This window comes from Pyrus communis, chromosome 2 (genome assembly GCF_963583255.1).
Source record: "Pyrus communis chromosome 2, drPyrComm1.1, whole genome shotgun sequence".
NCBI lineage: Eukaryota > Viridiplantae > Streptophyta > Magnoliopsida > Rosales > Rosaceae > Pyrus > Pyrus communis.
In genome coordinates this window covers 31389360-31411065 of record NC_084804.1, presented here as the reverse complement: position 1 = coordinate 31411065, position 21706 = coordinate 31389360, and the positions used below count along the sequence as shown (strand labels likewise).

At 37.0% G+C, this 21706-nt stretch overlaps 1 protein-coding gene and 1 pseudogene across 4 annotated transcripts; both read right to left on the bottom strand.

Annotated features, from left to right (window-relative positions):
- Nucleotides 1–8037: 8037 nt before the first annotated feature.
- LOC137725050 (tubulin-folding cofactor C-like) lies at nucleotides 8038–9548 on the bottom strand (annotated as a pseudogene).
- Nucleotides 9549–10039: 491 nt separating this feature from the next.
- LOC137726670 (tubulin-folding cofactor C-like) lies at nucleotides 10040–17416 on the bottom strand. 4 transcript variants are annotated; one of them, XM_068465607.1, is made up of 6 exons: nucleotides 17102–17416; nucleotides 14941–15011; nucleotides 13731–13839; nucleotides 12618–12879; nucleotides 10456–11701; nucleotides 10040–10312 (listed from the first exon to the last, which is right to left on the bottom strand). In XM_068465607.1, exon 5 carries the CDS (start codon nucleotides 11565–11567, stop codon nucleotides 10503–10505), a length of 1065 nt encoding a protein of 354 aa, XP_068321708.1. In that variant the 5' UTR covers nucleotides 11568–11701; nucleotides 12618–12879; nucleotides 13731–13839; nucleotides 14941–15011; nucleotides 17102–17416; the 3' UTR covers nucleotides 10040–10312; nucleotides 10456–10502. The 4 variants fall into 4 exon arrangements, with proteins under 4 accessions (XP_068321708.1, XP_068321709.1, XP_068321707.1 ...); XM_068465608.1 differs by having other exon boundaries at nucleotides 10040–10294; XM_068465606.1 differs by having other exon boundaries at nucleotides 10040–11701.
- Nucleotides 17417–21706: the final 4290 nt, after the last annotated feature.

The window sequence follows — 21706 nt, the reverse complement described above, 5'->3', positions numbered from 1 at the left end:
CAAGCTTCCCAGAAGCTGCCTTGCCTATCAAGGCAATCCGGCGAGCAGGTGGAAAGCAGGTTTCAAGGGCAACTCGTACCTTCAAAAGAGCAGCACTTTGAGTCCAATTTAAAAAAAATAAATAAAACCAGAGTAACATGAGAAAAGGGATGTGCGCTTGTTAATTTCTATCTTTTGACCATCATCATTTCATTTGATATGATGATCGATAATTAAGAAGATGTGTGATGAATAAAAAGAGTGTGGCTAAAAATGCTAAACAAATTAAAAGAAAAGTAAGACAAGGATGCATCATATGTATGGGAGGAGGATTCTTTACCCTCCTAATCTCTCTATTCTTTCATGCCCTCCTATTTGAACGATCACGGTTAAGCTACGTTAACATCTTATATTAATTTTTTTATAGAAATAATAAGATAAAAAGTCATATGTGAGATGAGAGAATAAAAAATGATGAGAATAGAAGAGTAAAGAATCCTCGTTTATATCAGCGTGCCTGAATGGATGTATAGGTACCAAACATTTGTTGGGTGTCGGGGAGGGGGAGTGAGACGCTCTAATCGAACCGACATTACCAATATTCTGGCAAAGATAGCGACGTAACAAAACGACAAAAGAACTTAAATAATGCATGGAGAGGATTTGGAATTTGGTTGCTTTTTTCTTCCACTATTATTATGTATGCAGCCCATCCCTTTTCAAAGTCTTTGTTTCTTTTCATAAATGCATATTTCATTCTATTCGTGTTGGCTTGCTCAACTTGGGAACCATCAAATCACACCTACTCGTGGAAAAAGGTTTATATAACACAATTATATCGTGACGATAGTATTTCGTATTAATAAATTAAAAATATGTGAATGTCTTTATTTATATATTATTATATCATAAACACAAAATGTTATATGATAATATGTTCATGTCATATAAATTGTTTTATTTCTCATGCCCAACAATGGAACGCAAAAGTAGTGTATATTATTGTTACTTTTTCTTAATGTCTTTTTGTTAATGGGGAGGGGATTTGGGAAGGAATTTCAACACTTCTCGTCACCTTTTGTACTTCTTCTCTAGTCCCTTTGATTTTATATTTTGATTTATTCAATTTAATATCTATACAAAAAGTAAAAAATAAAAAAATAAAATTGCAGAACGTGGGAAAAGTAGTATAGATATTACTTTTGTTAACGCTAGGTGCTTTTAGGCCCACTAAATGGCGCATGCCCAACAAGTGACCAAGGAGTCCAAGGCCCAAGAGGTTCAAAGAGAGACATCCCGAGCACTTAAGCCAACCAAGACAAAGAAGGAGTTGCCCAACTGCATGGAACACATGGGCAAACTAACAACTTTATGGCACAGGTCTCCAAGAGCAGAACTACTAAAGTGCCGTTTAGACCATGTGGCAACTTATAGTCAACAGTAGAGGCCTAAGATGCAATGTAACGGTAGTCAGGATAGTGCTCGATGAGACAGGGCGGGGTAACCAAAGGTCCGAGTGGGATGCTCGATGAGACATAACCTAAAAGGACATGCCACCCCAACTGCAAAAAAATGCCACTTCACTGACAGAAGGCTGGGCGAACAGGTGGAAAGGTATCAGTGTGTTTGTACAATTGGTGGCACATTAAATGACAGTTTAAAAGGCTCCAAGACTGAATGGCCTATATAAAGAGATAAAGACCTCCAATATAGGGGTTAGACGAAAAGGAGAGAAAAAAAGTGAATGTATTAGCCGAGCGCTTTTTAGGCTTGAAATTAATATATTATGGGTAATACAGTGAGCATAGCTCAATTTTGAGGGGTGAACCACTTCTTTCTTTGTCATAAACCCACCAAGGGTTAGTTAATCTAGTTTGTTAACCTTACAACTTTGAGCGTTAACAACTTCGCCATCACAATATGTAATATAAAACAACTATTGATCAGCTGTTCATGAGGTGTTAATGTAGTCCATTACTCATCGTAGTTATTTGATTATTAGTTAGTTAACTCTCCCTAGTGCTAACTAGTTAGTAATTTAATACAGTAGTAGCCACTCCTCTGAGTTCACTTCACAATATTTTGCATAATCTAAATTGTTCATTTATTAGGTCTTCTCTCGTAAATCATTCCTTAAATAAATTCGGTAAAATTGAAAGCAATTGAGGTGTCTTACTTTGACTTTTTTTTTCTTGATCCAGTTTACTTTGACTTGATATATAAACGAATAAAGTTACATTACATTAGGATTGGCAAACAGGTCGTGTTTGTCGTGTTCGTGTTATTTTCATGTAACACCTGTTATCTTAACGGATTGTGTCGTGTCACACTCGTTATCTTAATGGGTTCTTAACAAGTCGGGTCACTTTACCCAAAAGGTAAATGACCCGACCCAATATATTTTTTTTCCTTAAATTTGCACATACAATATTACTTCAAAACATAATAACACATTTGTCGTTAAGTACTACATTTACACTTCAAAATAAAGGCTTATAAAAAAGCATCAATACACTACTAGTCTACTACAAAATATCAATTGTGAAAGGATATGCAAAATGAAGGAGTTTTTATTTTCAAGGTTGTGAAGCCTTTCTCAGAAGTTAAAACCTTTCGGGTAAATTACATATAACTATCTCAACTATTGGTCTTACGACACTATCATATCTCATCTTTTAAAATTGACAATGTCATACCTTATCTTACGAATTTGGTCTAATGTCAGACCTCTATAATATAATTCTCTCCCTTTCTCCCATTTTTTCTTCCGGATCCGTTCCAACCTTCCCTTTCTTCCTTTTCTCCCCTAATGCGTTCCATCTCTCTCTCTCTCTCCTATCTCTCTCACCTTCACCTTCACCTTCACCTTCACCCTCACCTTCATCCATTCTTCACCTCCATTTTTCACCTTCTTCCTTCATCCATTTTTCACCTTTTTATTTTAAAATAATTTTGGACCAAAAAAACCCAGATTTTTTTTTGCAACGGTAAAGGAGGCCCCGAAAACAACAAGTTTAGGTACTGCGGCGGGCGTCAGCAGAGCTGGGGCAAATGGGTAGTTCAGATCCGCGAGCCATGTAAGCACACTTGCAAGTGGATGGGGACCTTCACCATTGTCGAGGATGCTGCCCGCTCATACGACCAGGCCACCATCATCCTCTACGGTTCCAGGGCATAGCTTAACCTCCAGCCCTCCGGTTCCTTGTCCCAGAACTCCACACGCAGCTTCTCTTCTTCCTCCTCATCGTCCAACTCCTCCACCCAAACCCTAAGACCCATTCTCCCTCGCCCCTCTAGCTTCGGCTTTACTTTTTTTTTAAAGTTTGAAATTGCAGATTGCAATTGCCCAGAGAGAGAGAGAGGAGATATAGGGTGGTGGATGAAGGTTGGGGGGATGGGTGGGGAAGGGTTTGGTGGCTTGGAGGATCAGGATTTGGTGCAGAAGAGGTGGGTGAGAGATGGGTTCGAATTAGGAAGAAAAAGGGGAGAAAGGGAGAGAATTGTAGGGGGTGGGTCCCACATGTATTTTGATTCTTGGGTGAGTTTAGAGGATTGGGTTGTGGGGAATTGGGGTTTCTGTTTGAAATTGGGGAATTAGGGTTGGGGTTAGGGTTTAGGTCGAAGATCTTCAAAGGGGAGGGGGTTCTGGAACAGAAGGAGGGACAAAGGTAGGGGACGGGAAAAGGTGGGTATTGGGGGTGAATGTTGTTGGGGCCTGCAGAGGATAATTGCAAAGGAATAAAAGGGAGGGGATTCTGGGATTTTGGGGATGCAGGTGCCTAGAGAGAGATAAGAGAGAGAGAGAGAGAGAGAGAGGCAATAGAGAGGGTTGGAACGAATTAGGAAGAAAAAGGGGAGAAAGGGAGATAATTATAGGGGGTGGGTCCCACATTTTAAAATAAAAATATAAAAATAATTTTATTTTATTTTATTAATATTTTTATCCATTTGGCTAGAAAATGGGTTCTGTCTCAAGCAACGTTAGCACTTAACAGAGAAATTAACAGAAATGAGTGGATTCGAGGAGAGCGTTGAAGTCTGGAGAAATCAAGAGTGAATGAGAGAGGAGGATAGTCTGGACTCCAACCTAATGTACAATTGGACGGTTGAGATTAAATCTCAGCCAATCCAACGGTCATTTATTTTCCAAAATTATTTTAATATATATATAATTATTATAGTACATTTTTAGGTGTATAAAATTATAAAATTAATATTTTACTTATCGTGTATCAGATTATCCACATGTATACCCGGACCAACCCGTTATCTTAACAGGTGATTATCGGGTTACCCGATAACGACCCGATTCATTATCGTGTTGACTTGAAAACCTGTTAATTTCATGTTGGATTAACAAGTCGTGTTAAAAATTGATTTTTAATATTTTTAAAAAATATAAAATGAGTATAAAAGAAATAAAAACGTATAATTTGATAACTGAACTCACTCTTAAAAACACTCTACGTTTTTGGATCTAGATCTAAAAGCCCCTAAAAAAAAACACAGTTCTCTCAGCCCTTGGGTCTGGCATTTATCAATTCCAAGCCCTTAAATAGTATCTCGTTGAATAATTAGAATATTAATTAAGGTGGTATCCTAGATAGTTGATGACAATTATCGCCAATAAACAATGATGCCAATTTGACCAAACCATATACCCACATAAAATGTAGATGCAATCCATCCATCTTCTAATATTATTGATTTTCCGCGTGCATCGACAAACACTATTTAATTACATTGGTAAGTATCATTAATCACAACAGGGCAAGTAGCCTGCTGCTGGCCCATCTCCTTTTATCGCTTTTGCATGTCCATTGTTTCCAGGATTGTTTATGCTGGCAAGGTTATCCTAAACATACATCTGATTTGGACCTTTGTATTATTTCTTCTATGAGTATTCAACCTATCTATCAGAAGGTCCTAATTGTTCGTTCGTACTTTGTTCTCCTCCTTAGTTTCCTTGAGTTAAGCTTATTCGTAACATTAAGAAAGTACATAATTTCTGAGGTGGACGTCCTGTATTAACTTTGGAGGCTCAAACCAACAACTAGCCAAATTGAAAATTGAGGCCAACTTGCCAATTCTATGCGCCACTACATTAACGGATCTATGAACATGACAAATTCTTAAGGCAAGGAAACCCCGCAGGCTAGTTTTAATATCATCAATCAACAAACCAATAGCGGAGGAGCCACCATGCAAACTTCCAACAGCTTGGACCACATGTAGTGCATCATACTCCAAAATAATTTGCTGCCAACAAACATCATCACGTGCAGCTAAAACCTCAACCATCCTGAGATTAGTCACATGAGATATTTTACGAACAAAACCTCTAGCATAACTACCGACTTCTTTGAGAAAAATCACAGCGACACCCCTAGAATTTGTAGCAGCACAGAAAGCATCGTCAACCTTAATCTTGATCCAATACGATGCAGGAAGAGGCCAACGAAAAGAAGAGTGAGTGGCCTAGATTGAGGGGCTAGCTGAGCTTTAATAAAATTAGAAAGGCATTCAAGTTGACTCACAAGTGTAGGGCTCAACATTAGCCCTTAATGGGTTTTTATGTGTTTAATTGTATGCCTAACCAATAGGATATAGTTATCATGTATAGATACACGAGTTGATGCCTGACCACGGATTAATTCATATTTAGAAAGAACAACCTTTAGCGTTGGCATGGTAATTGGATAGTAGTTGGCTCTAGGAAAAGTGAATAGGATTGTTGTTGGTGGATTCATAACCTTAGTTTTTCTTGTGTCGAGTGTTTATTTTAATTACTTGTCTTTTATTTTTCTTGTTAATTATAGTCTTAATCAATTATTCAATTCAATCTATCCTTTATTTGTTTAATATAGTCTAGCGTGATTAATTGGTAAAATTGGTGTTAAAGCAATCCCTGCGAGATCAACCTTGTATTTGCATATATTACTACAATTGATTCATGCGCTTGCGAGTTTAATTTGGTTTAAATTAATCTATTAGTGTCTCTAGTGTACTCACACTACGACACTAATGGGGCGATAGCTCAAGCCAGGGAATTACGGTCTCATCAAGATCAGAACACAAATGAAAGACTGAATCATATGATTGAGAATCACGTATAATGGTGACGTCGTTAATCTCAAGGTTGCTTCTATGGATAACATATAGATATCCATTGTCTAGGCATACTTCTCAGCAATTTTTGAAATGACTACAGAAGAGGTATCATCACTGATGACCATGTTGATTGGCTCTGGCGCAAGTGGGAGATTGTTGGAAATGTGCCCTAAAGCCAATCATATGATGATACTTTACGAACATTTCACATGTTAAACTAATCTAGTTTAATATAGAGGGCAAAGATTATTGTTTAAAGTTGTCTCATATAAATGTTATATGCTTTAACAATGAGTCCAAGGAATATATAATTGAGAGAATATGATCTAAATAAGTTAGATTCATGAGTCCATTCTTTTTCATATACATATCATAAAATTTCCTGATCATAAGATTGCCAATTGGGCATTGACAGTTTGTTAAGATCAGTACATGTTATATCTTCTCTCAGGGAGAGTGACTCTCGAGTCATTGGTGTGACTGATGCTCAATAGAGAATGAGTTCATTGAACGTGATCAACAAGGAGTTTTCATACTCATGTCACATGAGAACTCATGGTTAGGATAATACAAAGTAGTCCTTTGACATGAGGTATCATAGTTGTCTTATGGTTAAATCCTTGATCTTTGACTATGTCAAAGTCACTATGTCAGAAGGTGTCCACAACATAATTGGGGTTAAGTCACTTAGCCATGGAGGCAAGTGAATGCACAACAAGGGATCTCTAACCTCCAAACAGTTTGAGAGAGAATACTTTATGATATGATTAAGAATCTCTGGCCAGAGTATAATGAGATTTAGGAAGTCGTTCCAAATCACATTAAAGGTAATCATATAAGTAAGAGAATCACATTGGATAGTAGACATGAATAAACTATCAAACCAAACAATGTGGTCAAGAGTATGTAATTATAGAAAGACCGTATTGCATTGTAATCCCAAACTGAATAGGTTTTCCAACCTCTTCTAATTAGCTTGGGTAGTCATGACATACTGGTAGGTGTCACTCATGGTTTGTGGAAGCCCTAAAGGTGTATAATCACTAAAGGGAGAATTGAAAGGAAGTTTCAATTCACAATCAATTTGAAGAGTTCTAATCGCCCACTGCCTCGCTAAAAGGAGCCTAATGGATCGCACACCGTGTAAGGTAATGTTTGAAGGATTTGACAGAGATAAGTAAGGACAATTAAATGGTTTAATTGTTTATGGGAAGGCTTAATTAATATGTTAATTAATCAAACGAATAAGTTCGTTTTAAACCTTGAGTTAGTGTTGGGCCTTAAAGCCCAATGGGCTTCGAATCGTCAAGCCCATTTACTTAAGTTGTATGACAACTTAATGACTAAAGATTCAAAAGGGCCCAAATAGCCCAAAGCCTTTAGAAGGCCGACCATATCATGAAAGAAAGGTTTTGTTCTTTTTGTCACTTAAGTGAAGTGGCTATATAAAGGACTTTATAGCCAAAATTCATTAGGGTCTCTTTTGAGGAAATTGGAGAGAACAAAGGTTCTCCCTTTCTCCCTAGGAGGCCGGCCCCCTTGGAGGGGATTGACTAGCATCAATCCTCCTCCAAGGTCATTCATCTTCTTCCTCAACCATCATTGATGTCGAAAATTAGAGGTCTCCAACTTTGGGGACTTTTGGAGAACCTAATTCTTCCGTCCATATCCAAGAAGACATGGAGCCAAGAAGCAAAGTTCCTCTATCCAAATCCATGGAGCCAAGGAGCAAGGTGACAAAGGCAAGAATGCCCTCACATGGGTGATTAACCTTTACTAAGTAAAGAGGTGCTTCAAAGGTATAAAGTTTCTCAACTCACTTTGTTTTGAGTTGAGTTAAGTTCACCATAACTACTAGGCTTTGAATTTCATGGGTAAAATTTTGTTTTTTAGTGCATGCAAGCATGTTTCTGCCTTTACTTGTTAATTGCATGTTGTAAATGTTACTTAAATGAACTTGCTTTTCACAAATTTTCCTTCACATTTCTCTGTCTCTTCGTTAGGACTGGTCTCTTCCTCAATTCCTTATAGGTCAAACAGTACGGCGCAAACCTCACCTCACAACTATCCTCAATTATTGGCCGGCTTCTCACCCTCAGATAAAAATCACTCATTTTCACATTTTGAATCTGAATTTGATGCGAGGCCATCACAAAAACACACCCTTCAACACCATCAACCAAAACTGAACCTGTCACAGAGCCAGTATAAAGCCTGCAATTCCTTAATTTGTGAACAAAAAGCTCTCTCACGGAGCCCATTAGCCTCACCCCACAGGAATCAATGTTCGAAATCGAAAACTTTCCCACTTCCAATCCCTTAAAATTATGCACCAAAATCTCTCCTTTCTTGTTCTAGAAACCCAGGGAGTCTGGAACCCGGAAACCTGATTTCTTCTCAGGTTCCTGCTCTTTCTCCTCCTATTTGGGTTCGGAGATTGGGTCTTTTCTGGTGGGTTTGTTTCTGAAAGAGAATGTCTTTTTGGGTAACAACTCGGTGCTCAAAACCTTAAGACTCTGCCTCAAATCCAACGTCGTCTTGAGCGAGGACCGAACTTCATAGGAGGGTAAGAAGTATGAGTTCTCAGCGACATGTTTCTCGAGATCGGAGATGGAGGAGGAGATTTAGTTGTGGTGGGATTTGACTTGAGTCGGTATTGGGCGAGTTGGGACTCGATGAAGCTATTGGAGTTGAAAAAACGGGAGAGGAAAATTGATGTGGACTCGAAGGAAGGGGGAAGAGGACGAGTCGGACTTGGCGGATCGGTAGGTGAGTGAGTTGTCTAAACGAGTTTGGTGGCGGTTGGAGAGGTGGTCGAGCATTGATTGGTGCTTCTTTTGGAAGGATGGATCTACAGCTACGAGGTTAGGGTTAGGGTTTGATGACAGAGCTACTTCTTCTTCATTTTCCATTAATGGCAGCGATGGGGTTGATTTGAGAAAGTGAAAATGTGTAGAATTTGAGAGAAAAACGAGGGAATTTGGTATTTGGGTTTAGCCAAATTAACAAGAGCCTTGCTTCATATGCCACTTTGTGGCACCATTCATCTTGAGAATTGATATCAGGATTTCATATTTGCAAATAGATGCAATATGTTCCTGAAACCAGCAAAGTAAAAAAGACCCATTTACAGAAAGGAAGTTAACTGACTCGAACAGGAACTCACAAGTTGCGGACTACCATCAAGTCATTTTCACCATCTTAAGAGCGCCAAAGCAAGTTCCCAGAGAAAGGGTTGTGGCAAGTACTTCACTTTCTACTCATGAAAACCAACTGAAAGTGGTCAATCAATTGAGAACTTTTTAAAAACAAAACGAAAGAAAGGGTTGATTTATTAAACATGAATACTTGTGAAATTGTTCACATTAAAAGAAAAGATTGTTTGATGCTAGGGTTAATTCTAAATTTAATCCCTGGCAATCTAATAATATGTTTTCCCTTCCACTAGATCTCCTTACACTCTGTTAAACTTTAATCTCAAATGAAGGGAGAATACAAAATGTACGCTAAAGCTCATAAAGGGGAGCAAATAGGTAGTCAAAGCTAACAATCAAACGTAAATTATAGATCAAGCTACATGCGCATCAAGCATGTAAAAATCTTTGTCATATATGAAGCACCATTTTAATGAGAACAAAATACAGAGACAGGAACTAATCCCAAGAAGGTAAGGAAATCCAAAGGGGCTCTTACTTAGTATTCATGCTCCCCCGTGAAGTCCAGCACTCCCACGTGGGTGTCTTTTACACCCTTTATTCCAACCGAATCGCATTCTCTTAAAATAATATGCAAATATACACATGCAGCCTCAATCAGTCTGAGAAAAATTGTCTGATATAATTGAAAACGTTGAATGAATCATCTGAATTCTTTTCCCATTGCTAAACGTGTATTTGTAATTTTGGGATTTAAACTACAACTTACCTATAGTTATCAGCTTACTGTGTAAAAAAAAACAGAAGTTTATATAACTTGAGACTTGACTTTTACATGTCTATAATGTCAACCAATAACAACCCACACAAAAGACACCACAGATCCCGCGTCTCCAGAACAAAATAATGTATTTAAACAAGACATTTCAAATAAAAATCTTGACTTCTTGATTGGGTATGAGCAACGAGATTGCCATATCTTTTCCACTACCCTTTCCAGAACCAATCTCATCCAACATGAGCTAGTTCCAAGTTCCCACAATTTCACACTGCAACATCAAAATCATCTTGGCAGATAAAATTGAAACTGAGTAAGAATGTAAATTCATATAACCATAGGCTTAAGTACAGAATGCTAGAGAAACCAATAGACTCAACATTTCCGTAATCCATATCCATATTAACACCAAATACAACAAAAGAATGTTACCTTTATACTCCAAGCACATCCTAGTGACAAACAAAATGGATAACAAACTAACTCTCCACGGACTTTGAAATATCAACCAAACCAAGTCTCTCATTCTCCGGCAAAATAGACCAATTGGGTGACTGAACTGCCCGCAACCACAGGAAATCATCCACGTTGCTCCATTTCTCTGTCTCTTTGTCAAGACTGGCCTCCCTGAGCTCTTCCTCAATTCCTTTATAGGTCAAACAGTATGGCGCAAACCTCACCCCACAACTATCCTCAATTATTGGCCGGCTCCTCACCCTCAGATAAAAATCACTCGTTTTCGCATTGTGAATCCGAATTTGATGCGAGGCCATCACAAAAACACACCCATCAACACCATCAACCAAAACTGAACCCGTCACAGGGCCAGTATAAAGCCTGCAATTCCTTAATCTGTGAACAAAAAGCGCTCTCACGGAGCCCATTAGCCTCACCTCACAGGAATCAAGGTCCGAAATCGAAAACTCTCCCACTTCCGATCCCTTAAAATTATGCACCAAAATCTCTCCTTTCTTGTTCCAGAAACCCGGGGAGTCTGGAACCCGGAAACCCGATTTCTTCTCAGGTTCCTGCTCTTTCTCCTCCTCTTTGGGTTCGGCGATTGGGTCTTTTCTGATGGGTTTGTTTCTGAAAGAGAATTTCTTTTTGGGTAACAACTCGGCGCTCAAAACCTCAAGACTCTGCCGCAAATCCGACGTTGTCTTGAGCGAGGACCGAACTTCATAGGAAGGTAAGAAGTACGAGTTCTCAGCAACGAGCTTCTCGAGATTGGATATGGAGGAGGAGATTTGGTCGAGGTGGGATTTGACTTGAGTCGGATCACAGAGCCGGCATTGGGCGAGTTGGGACTCGATGGAGCTCTTGGAGTTGGAAAAGCGGGAGAGGAAATTTGATGTGGACTCGAAGGAAGGGGAAGAGGACGAGTCGGACTCGGCTGATCGACGGGTGAGTGAGTTATCTAAACGAGTTTGGTGGCGGTTGGAGAGGCGGTCAAGCATTGATTGGTGCTTCTTTTGGAGGGATGGATCTGCAACTAGGAGGTTAGGGTTAGGGTTTGATGACAGAGCTACTTCTTCATTTTCCATCGATGGTAGATATTGGGTTGATTTGAGAAAGCGAAAATGTGCAGAATTTGAGAGAAAAACGAGGGAATTTGGTATTTGGGTTTAGCCAAATTAACAAGAGCCTTGCTTCATGAGAATTGTTATCCAAATTTCACCTGGAGAATGAGAAACACCTCAAAATTAATTTTAAATATTTTTAATTTCTCCAATATCTTAACACAACTATTTCACCAAACAATATTGCTTATAACAAAGTGGAATAGTTAGAGATCATATCATTTTCTTCCTTGTTTCGTAATGAACAATATATCAAAAAGTCACACAATCTTTTTAGCGAAAAAACAATCACATAATTATTGCTTACCTCCATACAATTCACGTCTCAATTCTCAAACTCATAATGTTATAGCATACATACTATTCTTCTTCTTTGTCATAAAATGCCATAAGCACTCGCATTTATCAACACTTACATGAACAACATGCCAACAAAAAATTGACTTGAAAAACCCCGCTATCATATGTTTTATTATTTTGCTGATGTGATGTGCTCAAAATAAATGGTTAGATTGGCTCAAGTGTTATGTTTTTCATGTATAAACTGATAATGTTGGAGGCAGTGTCACAATATATACCAGATAAGCAAACAAAATCAACGAAAACCCAGAAAAGCAGCTCATAAATATAATTATATGAATGCAGAAGGACTCGGCATCTTACTAGATAATATCAGACTCATGTCTATGATCCTGATGAACTCTTTACAATACAAAAAAATCACTCCTTTTCTTTATATACAACTCAGGCCAGGAAACACTAAAACACAATCCCTAAATCCAACTGAATCAGATGTAAAACAAATTCGAATATAATTTTCTAAATTCAGAATAAAAAGAATCTATTTGTTTGGAGCAGATGAAATTGCAATCCCCAGGCGAAATTTCTAACCGTTAAATTGGATTAGACAAAATCATGAAATTCTTTTCAAAAGCCCAATTATATTAAATCACAAATTTGAAGCCGATTTTGACATGCAATAGGTCAATAAGGTAGGAATCGTTTCAGACTAACCTTGATGGCGTGTGACGGAGGAATCATCCAATTACCGTCGGAAAGCTTGAATCCGAACAAGGCTCCAAGGTTATAGGGAGATGCTGTTGATGTGAAATCCAACATGCAAAGGTTGAAGGAGAGGAACTTCAATTTGAAAGATCTGGGGTAGAGTGGCTGCTTGGTGAGGAGAAGTCGAACCAAGTGAGCAGGGGCAAAACAGGACGACGGCCAGGCAGGAAGAAATCGGGAGGAAAGAGATGAGTGCGGGGCTTTTTTGTCTCTGTAAAAATGTAATAATGCAAACTTAGCAGAGGTAAAACAGGAAGAACACAGTGCTTATGAACATTGTTTCAGAGTGTTTTGGGTTTTAGTGTAGATTAAACTAGCAAAAACGCCCGCGCTCCGCTGCGGTTTTTGAAACCTTAACCACCACAATTTAACACATCAATTTCTAAATAATTCAAAAAACAATTAAAGCAAATAAATCCACATGGTAAAATAAGTCTTTAAATTGTCAAACTCGATCTCATCTGCAGTTGTTTCAACTGTATTCAAATCGCTACAGGAAATGCGTTCATTTTTTTTTGTTTTTGTCTTTTGTTTTGGGCTTGAGAAATTTTTTTAAGGCCAGCCATTTCAGAAGTGCGAAAGTCACGCTTTTGTTGCATGACCAAACTTTACTTGGAAGAGCTTTCAAGCAACATATGTGCATTATCAGCATGATAAACATTTTCATTGAACATTTCTATTCCATTTGAAGGGTCAGAAGTATGATCTTCTTGTGTTGCCTGATTTCTTTTGCTATATCTTGTTCTTTTTAGCATCATGTGCAAAAAATTAAAACGCCAAACAACAGATTGATAGCTGGCAAGTAATAAAATGAAACATGCATAAATTAAATTGTAAAATATTCATAACTCCTAAATTTAAATTAAATAAAGGAAATACATAATAATCATATCACAGTCACAAAAGCAAGGATTGTAAAATATTCATAACTCCTAAATTTAAATTAAATAAAGGAAATACATAATAATCATATCACAGTCACAAAAGCAAGGATTTTAAAATGCTATGAAATTGAAATACTATGGATAGTTTTTTTTTTTTTTTTTTTTTTTTTTAACTAACCTGTAACAACAGCAGTTATTATCACTTCCAAAAGTTTTTTTTTTGTCAAACACTTCCAAAAGATTGATGCAAGCAAAGGAACACTGCCTCTGTACTTGGAACGGAAAGCCTGCAAGAAATTGAAACAGTGATGTTAGGATATCTCAAGTGCAGATAATGGGCAACATTATGCAATCCCAAAATGACATAAGTAAACAACCACTACCCAGATTAACAACCCATTTCAACTCCCAAAATTACACGCAAATAACTAAAATTTCAAGCAAACACAACGAACCAACATTCACAATTCTCTTCAATTCCTAAACATGCTCACAGATTAATAAACTGTCACTGAAACAATAAGGAACCAGCGAAATCTTGTTTAAATCAGAGTGAGAAATTGTTACGAATAACAGGCAACATAATGGTTGAGAAGAAAAGAAATGGGAAAACTCCACAAAAACGAAAAACAGAAACACTTGTAAAAGTAGTCCTCCCTCTAGCTAGATGGCCATTCCTGATTCTCTTTTACTTTTCTGCTCAAACTTAACATGAATAAATGACCATTTTTTTATTTTCTTTGTTTTTCTTTATAGAAGGTCAAACAATTTTTAACGAACGGCTTTAACTGACCATATTAATCAATTTCCCAACTGAAAAACAACAATAAAGAAAAGAAAAAAAAAAAAAAATAGAAAACAACTGCCAAGAAACATTGTTTTAATAAATGACAACAGTAGAAGGAACACGAAAATGGGGATGTATGTAACCTCCTCTCTTTCAATCCCACCTAGTGATCCCCTAAAAAATATCACTTCAATGTCATATTTCTGAAATGAGGGAGCAAGAATCTGAGTTCTTTGGTATCTTTTCCTTGCAGGTGTTATACCATAGGACCATTATATTTGGTTTTGAATATGTCAGTTATTTTTCTTTCCATTTTTTTTGTCACTTGTAAAGACATGCAAGAGCCACCACAAAGATAGGAAAGGGCTAATATTAGGTTACTAAATCAGTATTTCTACAGCAATTTTACTCATTTCCAAAAGCTAGCAGCCGAATTTGTCAATGAAAACCAAATTCCAATCCAAAATCAAAAGCCAAAACTTGTCAAAAAATCCCATTTAAAAATAATAGTACACAAAGAAAGTTGTACTTTTAGCTTTGTTTATAAAAAAACTCAGTATACAACTATATATTCCACATGAATTTGTGTAAAAAGACTTGCCTCGGGGATGAAGTACTCCGTCCGCTTACACACACCTATGCCAAAATCTCTATCAGGCAACTTTTCCAACCCTGTAGAAGCCAATATACGAAGGAAATCATTCAACACAATTACATTCACCTTAGTTGAAGGATATGAAAATGATTTCTTTTTTTAACTAATAATACAATATAAATAACCATTACCCAATTTCAAAATCCATTTCAACTCCCAAAATTAGTCAAATTTACTAACATTTCAAGCAAGAAGAACGAAACAAGCGTAAAATAAATGGAGCATATTTTGTTCACCATAAAACTGTAACTAACGGTTTTTTCAGTCAAGTAGGGAGCAGAAGAAGAGATTAATCTAAACCATTCTAGCAAAGAACAGGAACACAAATAATCTAAACCATAGTCTACTTCCTGTCATTATGTTTACTAACTCATACCGTGTACAAAAACTAATCGCTTAAGATATGACTTGAAAAAAATTCACATGCCTACTTAAACACATAAAGCATCAAACTTTACTCAATCAGAAATTTATATCGTATATGCTTGCTTATTACTGATTAACCATTGAAAGAAAAGCTTCGAGTTAAGCAAATGCCATTGTCTTCTTCCACTTCCTTAAAACAACCACAAACCCATGTCGATATGGATTTGGGAAAAAAGAAATTTCAAAATCTAATCATAAAATTTTTTTACTTCCTATGTTCTTGGGGATCATCACAATTTTTCTTGTCTTGAATTTGAACACACTCGAAACTGAATTTCAAAACTGCAAACTTAAATCAACGCTCTTAGTTTTAATCCAAAAATACTTAGCAAAAAAATACAATTTAACCCAGAAATTAAATTAATAAAAAAAATACACACTCACACACAATTGCTGGGAACTTTTCCAAAATTAACATACAAACAAAATATGTTGAGAGAGAAGCAAAAGCTTATACCTCCGAGAAAGAGAGTGTAATCAGAAAGCAAGCCGGAAAAAAGAAAAAAATTACACATTACTAAATTTCTGGTTGGGGTTTATCTAAAAAAGGATAAGCGGGTGATGATTACTTGAGAAAAAATGGTTTCCAACAATCTAAAAAGGATAAAGCATTGATTTATACATTAACCAATGTTTTAATAGAATCCAATTGTAAAATAGGCTCATTTAGTTGGAATATCACGAGCATGCAGTTGCATATTTATTGGCTATCCTCTAGGTCAAAAGGGTTATAGGGTGCATTTTTGTCGGCTATCCTCTATGAAAATACATTTGCTTTTCAAAATCAAACACCTCATCACCAATAAGATGAGGCAGTCCTTCCCACACCACAACTCACAGAGTCTGATCAGCCTCATACCAACATCACTAACCAAACCATCACCTACGTCCCCACCAACGACTGCACCTGATACTGCACCCCCATACCTTCCACCAGAAGCCCCAGAACTCGACCAAATTGCCACCTCACAAGACACGCAATCACCACCACGTTCATCACCAGAATGTCCGTCCAAACATCAGACTTCAAGATTTCCATCTCTACCATGCGTCCACCATCACTCCCAGTACATCATCTTCCTCGAAAGGTACGCAGTTTCCTTTATAAAATATTCAGTTTCAAGACAAAGAATCCCAATTGCAGTAAATTGGAAATATATGAGTGTCTAAAAGGCATTTCACCCAGTGCTCATCCATTCAGACAAACAAAATAGAAGCTGGTCATTGCACGATGCACTAGCATTTCAACAAGTTCACCCGGAACCCAGAAATAAAATTTTCAGCACCACCGGAAAACTGAATAGAAAAACAGAAAATGCTCGCATTGTGAAATCGATGATAACCTTGGGAAGCAGACGGTTAATGTTACTAAAGAATGCTACAACAATCTCAATCCCAAACCAAGCACTTGCTAACCTAGCTAACAAGTCAAAGCTAAACGACCATAAACAGCCACAAAACGACACCTAATTGGGCAACTCTCCAAGCGGAACTAATATCCAATCCGATTTACTTAACTTGCGCCATTACTCAATTTCGAAACAACCACAGCTCAAAATTTGCATATCTTCACGTAATTCTCGTTCTACCACAAATATTACACAACTTCAATAAAATCAAAACCCTAATTTTAAAATTTTACTAATAAAACGATTGAATTTGAACGATGCGGAAGAGAAACCTGCAAAACGCTGTTACAATAGCAAGTGTTGCCGAAATTCTCGAGTCCAAAATGTCGCTCGCCTTCCGGAAACTGGTCGCCGAGAGCCTTCTAGAGTTTGGAGCCCGCAGCACCCATCAGACCGGGTCAATACACAATCTAAATTATATCGCCGACGACTCAGATCCTCTCTCTTCGATTCAAGTCAACGATTCGCATGCCATTGACAACTGAGTTGCTCACCGCGTCGCTATGTGTGTGTGTTGAATTGTTAGGGTTTGTTCGGAAGTGGAGCATGAACAAAATGAAGTCTGAGTTGAGAGAGAGGAGGAGGGGGGGGGAGCGGAACGAAGGAAATGAGAAATTTACTGAAATTAATAAATCAACGCATAAATTGAGGGTGTAAATTGAATTGATTTTATTTTGTATGAATTAAGTTTATTTTATTATTCAAGAAAAAGTGATGTAAAAAGATTTGATTACCACTCAACTAAAAGATAAATGATTGGTTTCAAAACAATTTTTACCAAGACCGTTTTCATTTGTTATAAAATACTTTTAAATTAATTTTTATCAATAATTGGTTCCTAACTACTAAGAGCATCTTAAATTGTATGCGCAAACAAAATGACAAAATGGTACTATAATAGCTGACGTGGTATGTTGCCTATTTAATTGTCTCGTATTTATCACTCAAATAAACTAGGCAAAATTGTACTTTAATATTTTCTATCACCACTAACCTATTATCTTTACTTTGTCATCTTCCTCTAAATGAAATATTTTTTTTATAGATAAAAGTTAACTTCGAATCAACAAAAGTGTTAAGGAGTGATATTTGCAAGGTTGCTTCGGTCACCTAATAAAGATAGTCGGTAGAGAAATAAGGGAAAAGAAAATAAACACAAGGCATAAGGAGTTCACCTTAAGTTGGGCTACATTCACGAAAGTAGAGAAGTTTTCATTTATGTAAGAGTTTACATGATATTGAGGTTTAAATATAATCATCATTAATAAGATCTAACTATCAATTAAGGAATCTTCGGTCCAAAGAAACTTAATTATGGAAGAGTGATCTCCTTTTAAAATTGAGAAGAGTCCTCTATTGTCATTCGTCGTCAATGTGAGACTATAGTATTGACATGTGTCGCCTTATGATTGATCTCCTAATTAGAAAGAAACTCATGTGCTTCGTCAGAGGTGCCTCAACACAAACTCTTTAGTAAGTCTTCGAACGTATACAATTGATCGATGTCTAGTAGTTTCGGGTTGGTGAACCATGGTACAAATAATAGTTTCAGAACAAATGTGTACTTTAACAAATCATTGAGACGGTGTAGGGTAAACAAATATTTTGTTTAAGAAATATGTACATGTACGATATGTTGTTTTCATTTGATTTATTTAATGACCACAAATAAAAAGGACATGTGAAAAGTTAAAAATGAAATGTGAAAATCACCTAACTTACTTAACATTATAATAAGTGTAATTCTATAGACATAGGTATAAGAAATCTTTAGGGAACTTTTTTTTTTGTTTTGGTAATATCTTTAGGAAAAGTTTATTTGAACCCATATAACATCTTTCTACACTCAACTTAAATTGTAAATGTAACTTGTCTTTTGTAGCCTTTTACATAATTACCATCAAGTACAAGATGAAAGCAAACATAAAACTACAATTTATCAATAAATCCACACCTAATAATCAAACTTTAGCCTCATATAATCTTTATCCTCCATTCATTTTGACTAAAACCGTAAGAGCTCTCATAGAGAAAAACAAGCTTTAGTTGAGCGATGAGTGATGACTTTGAAGTTTTGAAATCTCCAACTAAGCTATATTTTTTGTTTGTAAGTTTTGATACAGTTGCTTGTAACATTCTAATTTTCTCCAAAACTTTAAATAGAAAATTATAAATGCTGAAACAGTTTTCGATGAAAGCAAATTTATACAGTTAGAATGGTAATTATTTGAAAAGAACATGCATATCTGATGAAGCATAGATGCCCAATGATAAAATGCTTTTGAAAGTGCTGCATATATTTCTGTTAGAAGGGAAAATTTTGTTTTATCCTTCACCTTTGCAAGAACAACATTCACTTAATCATTTCATCATGCACTTCTAGCTGGTATTCTACAAGTGAAGTTCTTACTTCCCTTGGTCCCTTTACTATTAGAGATAGAGTTTTAGAGGTTTTAATAGAACCAAACATTTAACCATGAGCTGGTGGCCCAGTAGTAAATGGTGAATTACGAGGCTTCCTTAAAACTAAAAACTGAAGGTCTTGAGTTCGAAACCCGCTGCTGGTGTGGAAGCCAAACTTATGGCCAGTGGAAGGTTGAAATGCCTTTATGAGTCTTTTCAGCCTCCGGAAGTGGTGGATAACCGTGGTTTGCCACCAGTTATTCCCTTTTTTCAAAAGGATAAAAAAAAAAAAATGCAAGTATACAAGGCGGTCCTCAGTAACCAAGATGAGGCAGTAGCTTGCTTCATTGAAGTCGGTCCTCAGTAATGAAGAACCTATCAACCATTGTTGGACACTTTGGTGATTCCGTAGCCATAATGCACCTATGGAAAACAAGCGCCAAACCATAGATTCCACAAGCTAGTGCAACATGCAAGAAGAAACGTGCAAGTATACAAGGCGAAACACGATAACGAATCTATCCCTAGGAAAGCAAAAGGGTACGTTCATAAAATTCCAAGCCCTTTATGCGAAAATCTAGGACTTGAACATGGGACTATTTTCCCTACATGCTATCACGCAAAACACATGCATCTTTCCTTACACATGCCATATTATCAAAGCCCTAAAAAAAAATCTAGCCAAGGAAAGTATGTTATACATGTAACCAAGCAAAAACAGGTTATGTATGCAATCAAGCTAATCACACCAAGCAGATCAATGCAACTGATCAATCGATCCTGCCCAAATGTGCACCAACATGCAAAAAGGCTAGGCTAAATGACAATTGCACAGATACATGGAAAACATGAGAGAAATCGCAGAGGGAAACCATATATGAATTTGAAGCCCACAAGACTACCCAAGGAGTAGAGTTTGATTTCCCGAAGGAAGGATCCATACCCCTATGCGTCCATGCTGAAACCCCAAAATCTTTGAAACACATAACTAAAAGGAAAGATGCATGCCTAATTTCATCATCATGGCAAACAAAGAAGACAAAAGGAGAAGAGAAATTCAAAAAATGATCAAGGAAGAATTTCCTTACCTGAAGAAAACCTTGTCGCAAAGCACAAAAAAGCATGAACGAGATGGCACAACCCAGCCCAAAGAGTAGAGAAAAATTTGGAGAGAATAACAGTTATGAAAAAATTGAAGAAGGAATGAGAATTAAAGAAGGAGATGAGGAGCAAGGACAAATTAAACACTTGTCATAGGGAGAAGAGGAGTTTGTAACAGTTACCAAGTGAAGGCGGGGGAATACCTAGAGTTTCTCCATATGATTGGACGTGCACGGGAATCAAGGGAGCACAATGGTAGGGAGTGATCCATTGCCACGTGAAAAGAGGAAAAGTCCCACTAGGAAGCCTGCGTTCCAAAAAACAAAACAAAAACAGAGAAGGGAAAGAAAGGAAGGGAAGACCAAGCCACAAAGTGATACTCCCTTGAAACCTAGAGAAGAACCCTTCGCTTACATAAAGAGGAGGAAAAACCATTGGAGGGAAAAACACAGATGAGATTAGAGTAACACAGAGAGAGACATAGAGAAAATGTAGAAAGAAAGAACCACCCAGGAAGAAGCCCAGAAAGTTCCACTTGGCCCAGAAGCATACTCCAAGCCCCAAGCATCACCATCCATGCAACCTTAGTAATTTCCATAGCTTTACATCAAGCATCCCAGCCATTAAAAACCTTACTATCACCCTAGGAAAGCTTATATTATCTAGCAAAGAATGTCATGCAACCATGCAAATCCCTTCTCTCTCATGTAAATTGATAATCTTCTAGCTTCCACACCACGTTTCACTTGAGCAAGTCATTATCTTGATCTTTCACACTATCTTCGAGCCGTTGATGTTACCGAGATATTTTCTAAGACAAGCTATCTCTATTGAGATAACCCGAGACTTGTTGTGAAGCCACACCAAGAGAGACAAAAGGACATTCTCAAAGTCCAAGTCCATTTCGACCTAAAAGTCCCCCAGCAGACGTCCAAACCACCCCCTCCTCTCTTGTAGTTTTATTTGTTTTCTTAAGAGGATCAGGTTTATGTCTCTCTCTCTTTTCTTGTACATTTTACTTTATTATTTTTTCTTATATTACGACCCTAATTAAGTGTAACTTCTCTTTTTGATTTAATAAAATTTCTCTTGTATCGTCGAGATTCTTCTAAAAAAAAATAAAAAATAAAAAATAAAGAAAGTAGCTTACTTCGTACAAATACGAGGTCGGTCTGTGAGTTATAGGGAAAATATATTATAAAAAAGGGTCGATTTCATACAACTGCAGTTTATTTAGGATTTAATTATTAGGAAATATTGGCATTATTGTTTTCATGCACGGAAAACTACATGTAAAATTAAGGGATTAAGATTCTTTCTCCTTCTCTCACATTCTCTATTTCTTCTTTCTCTTTCTATAAAAAAAAAATTAA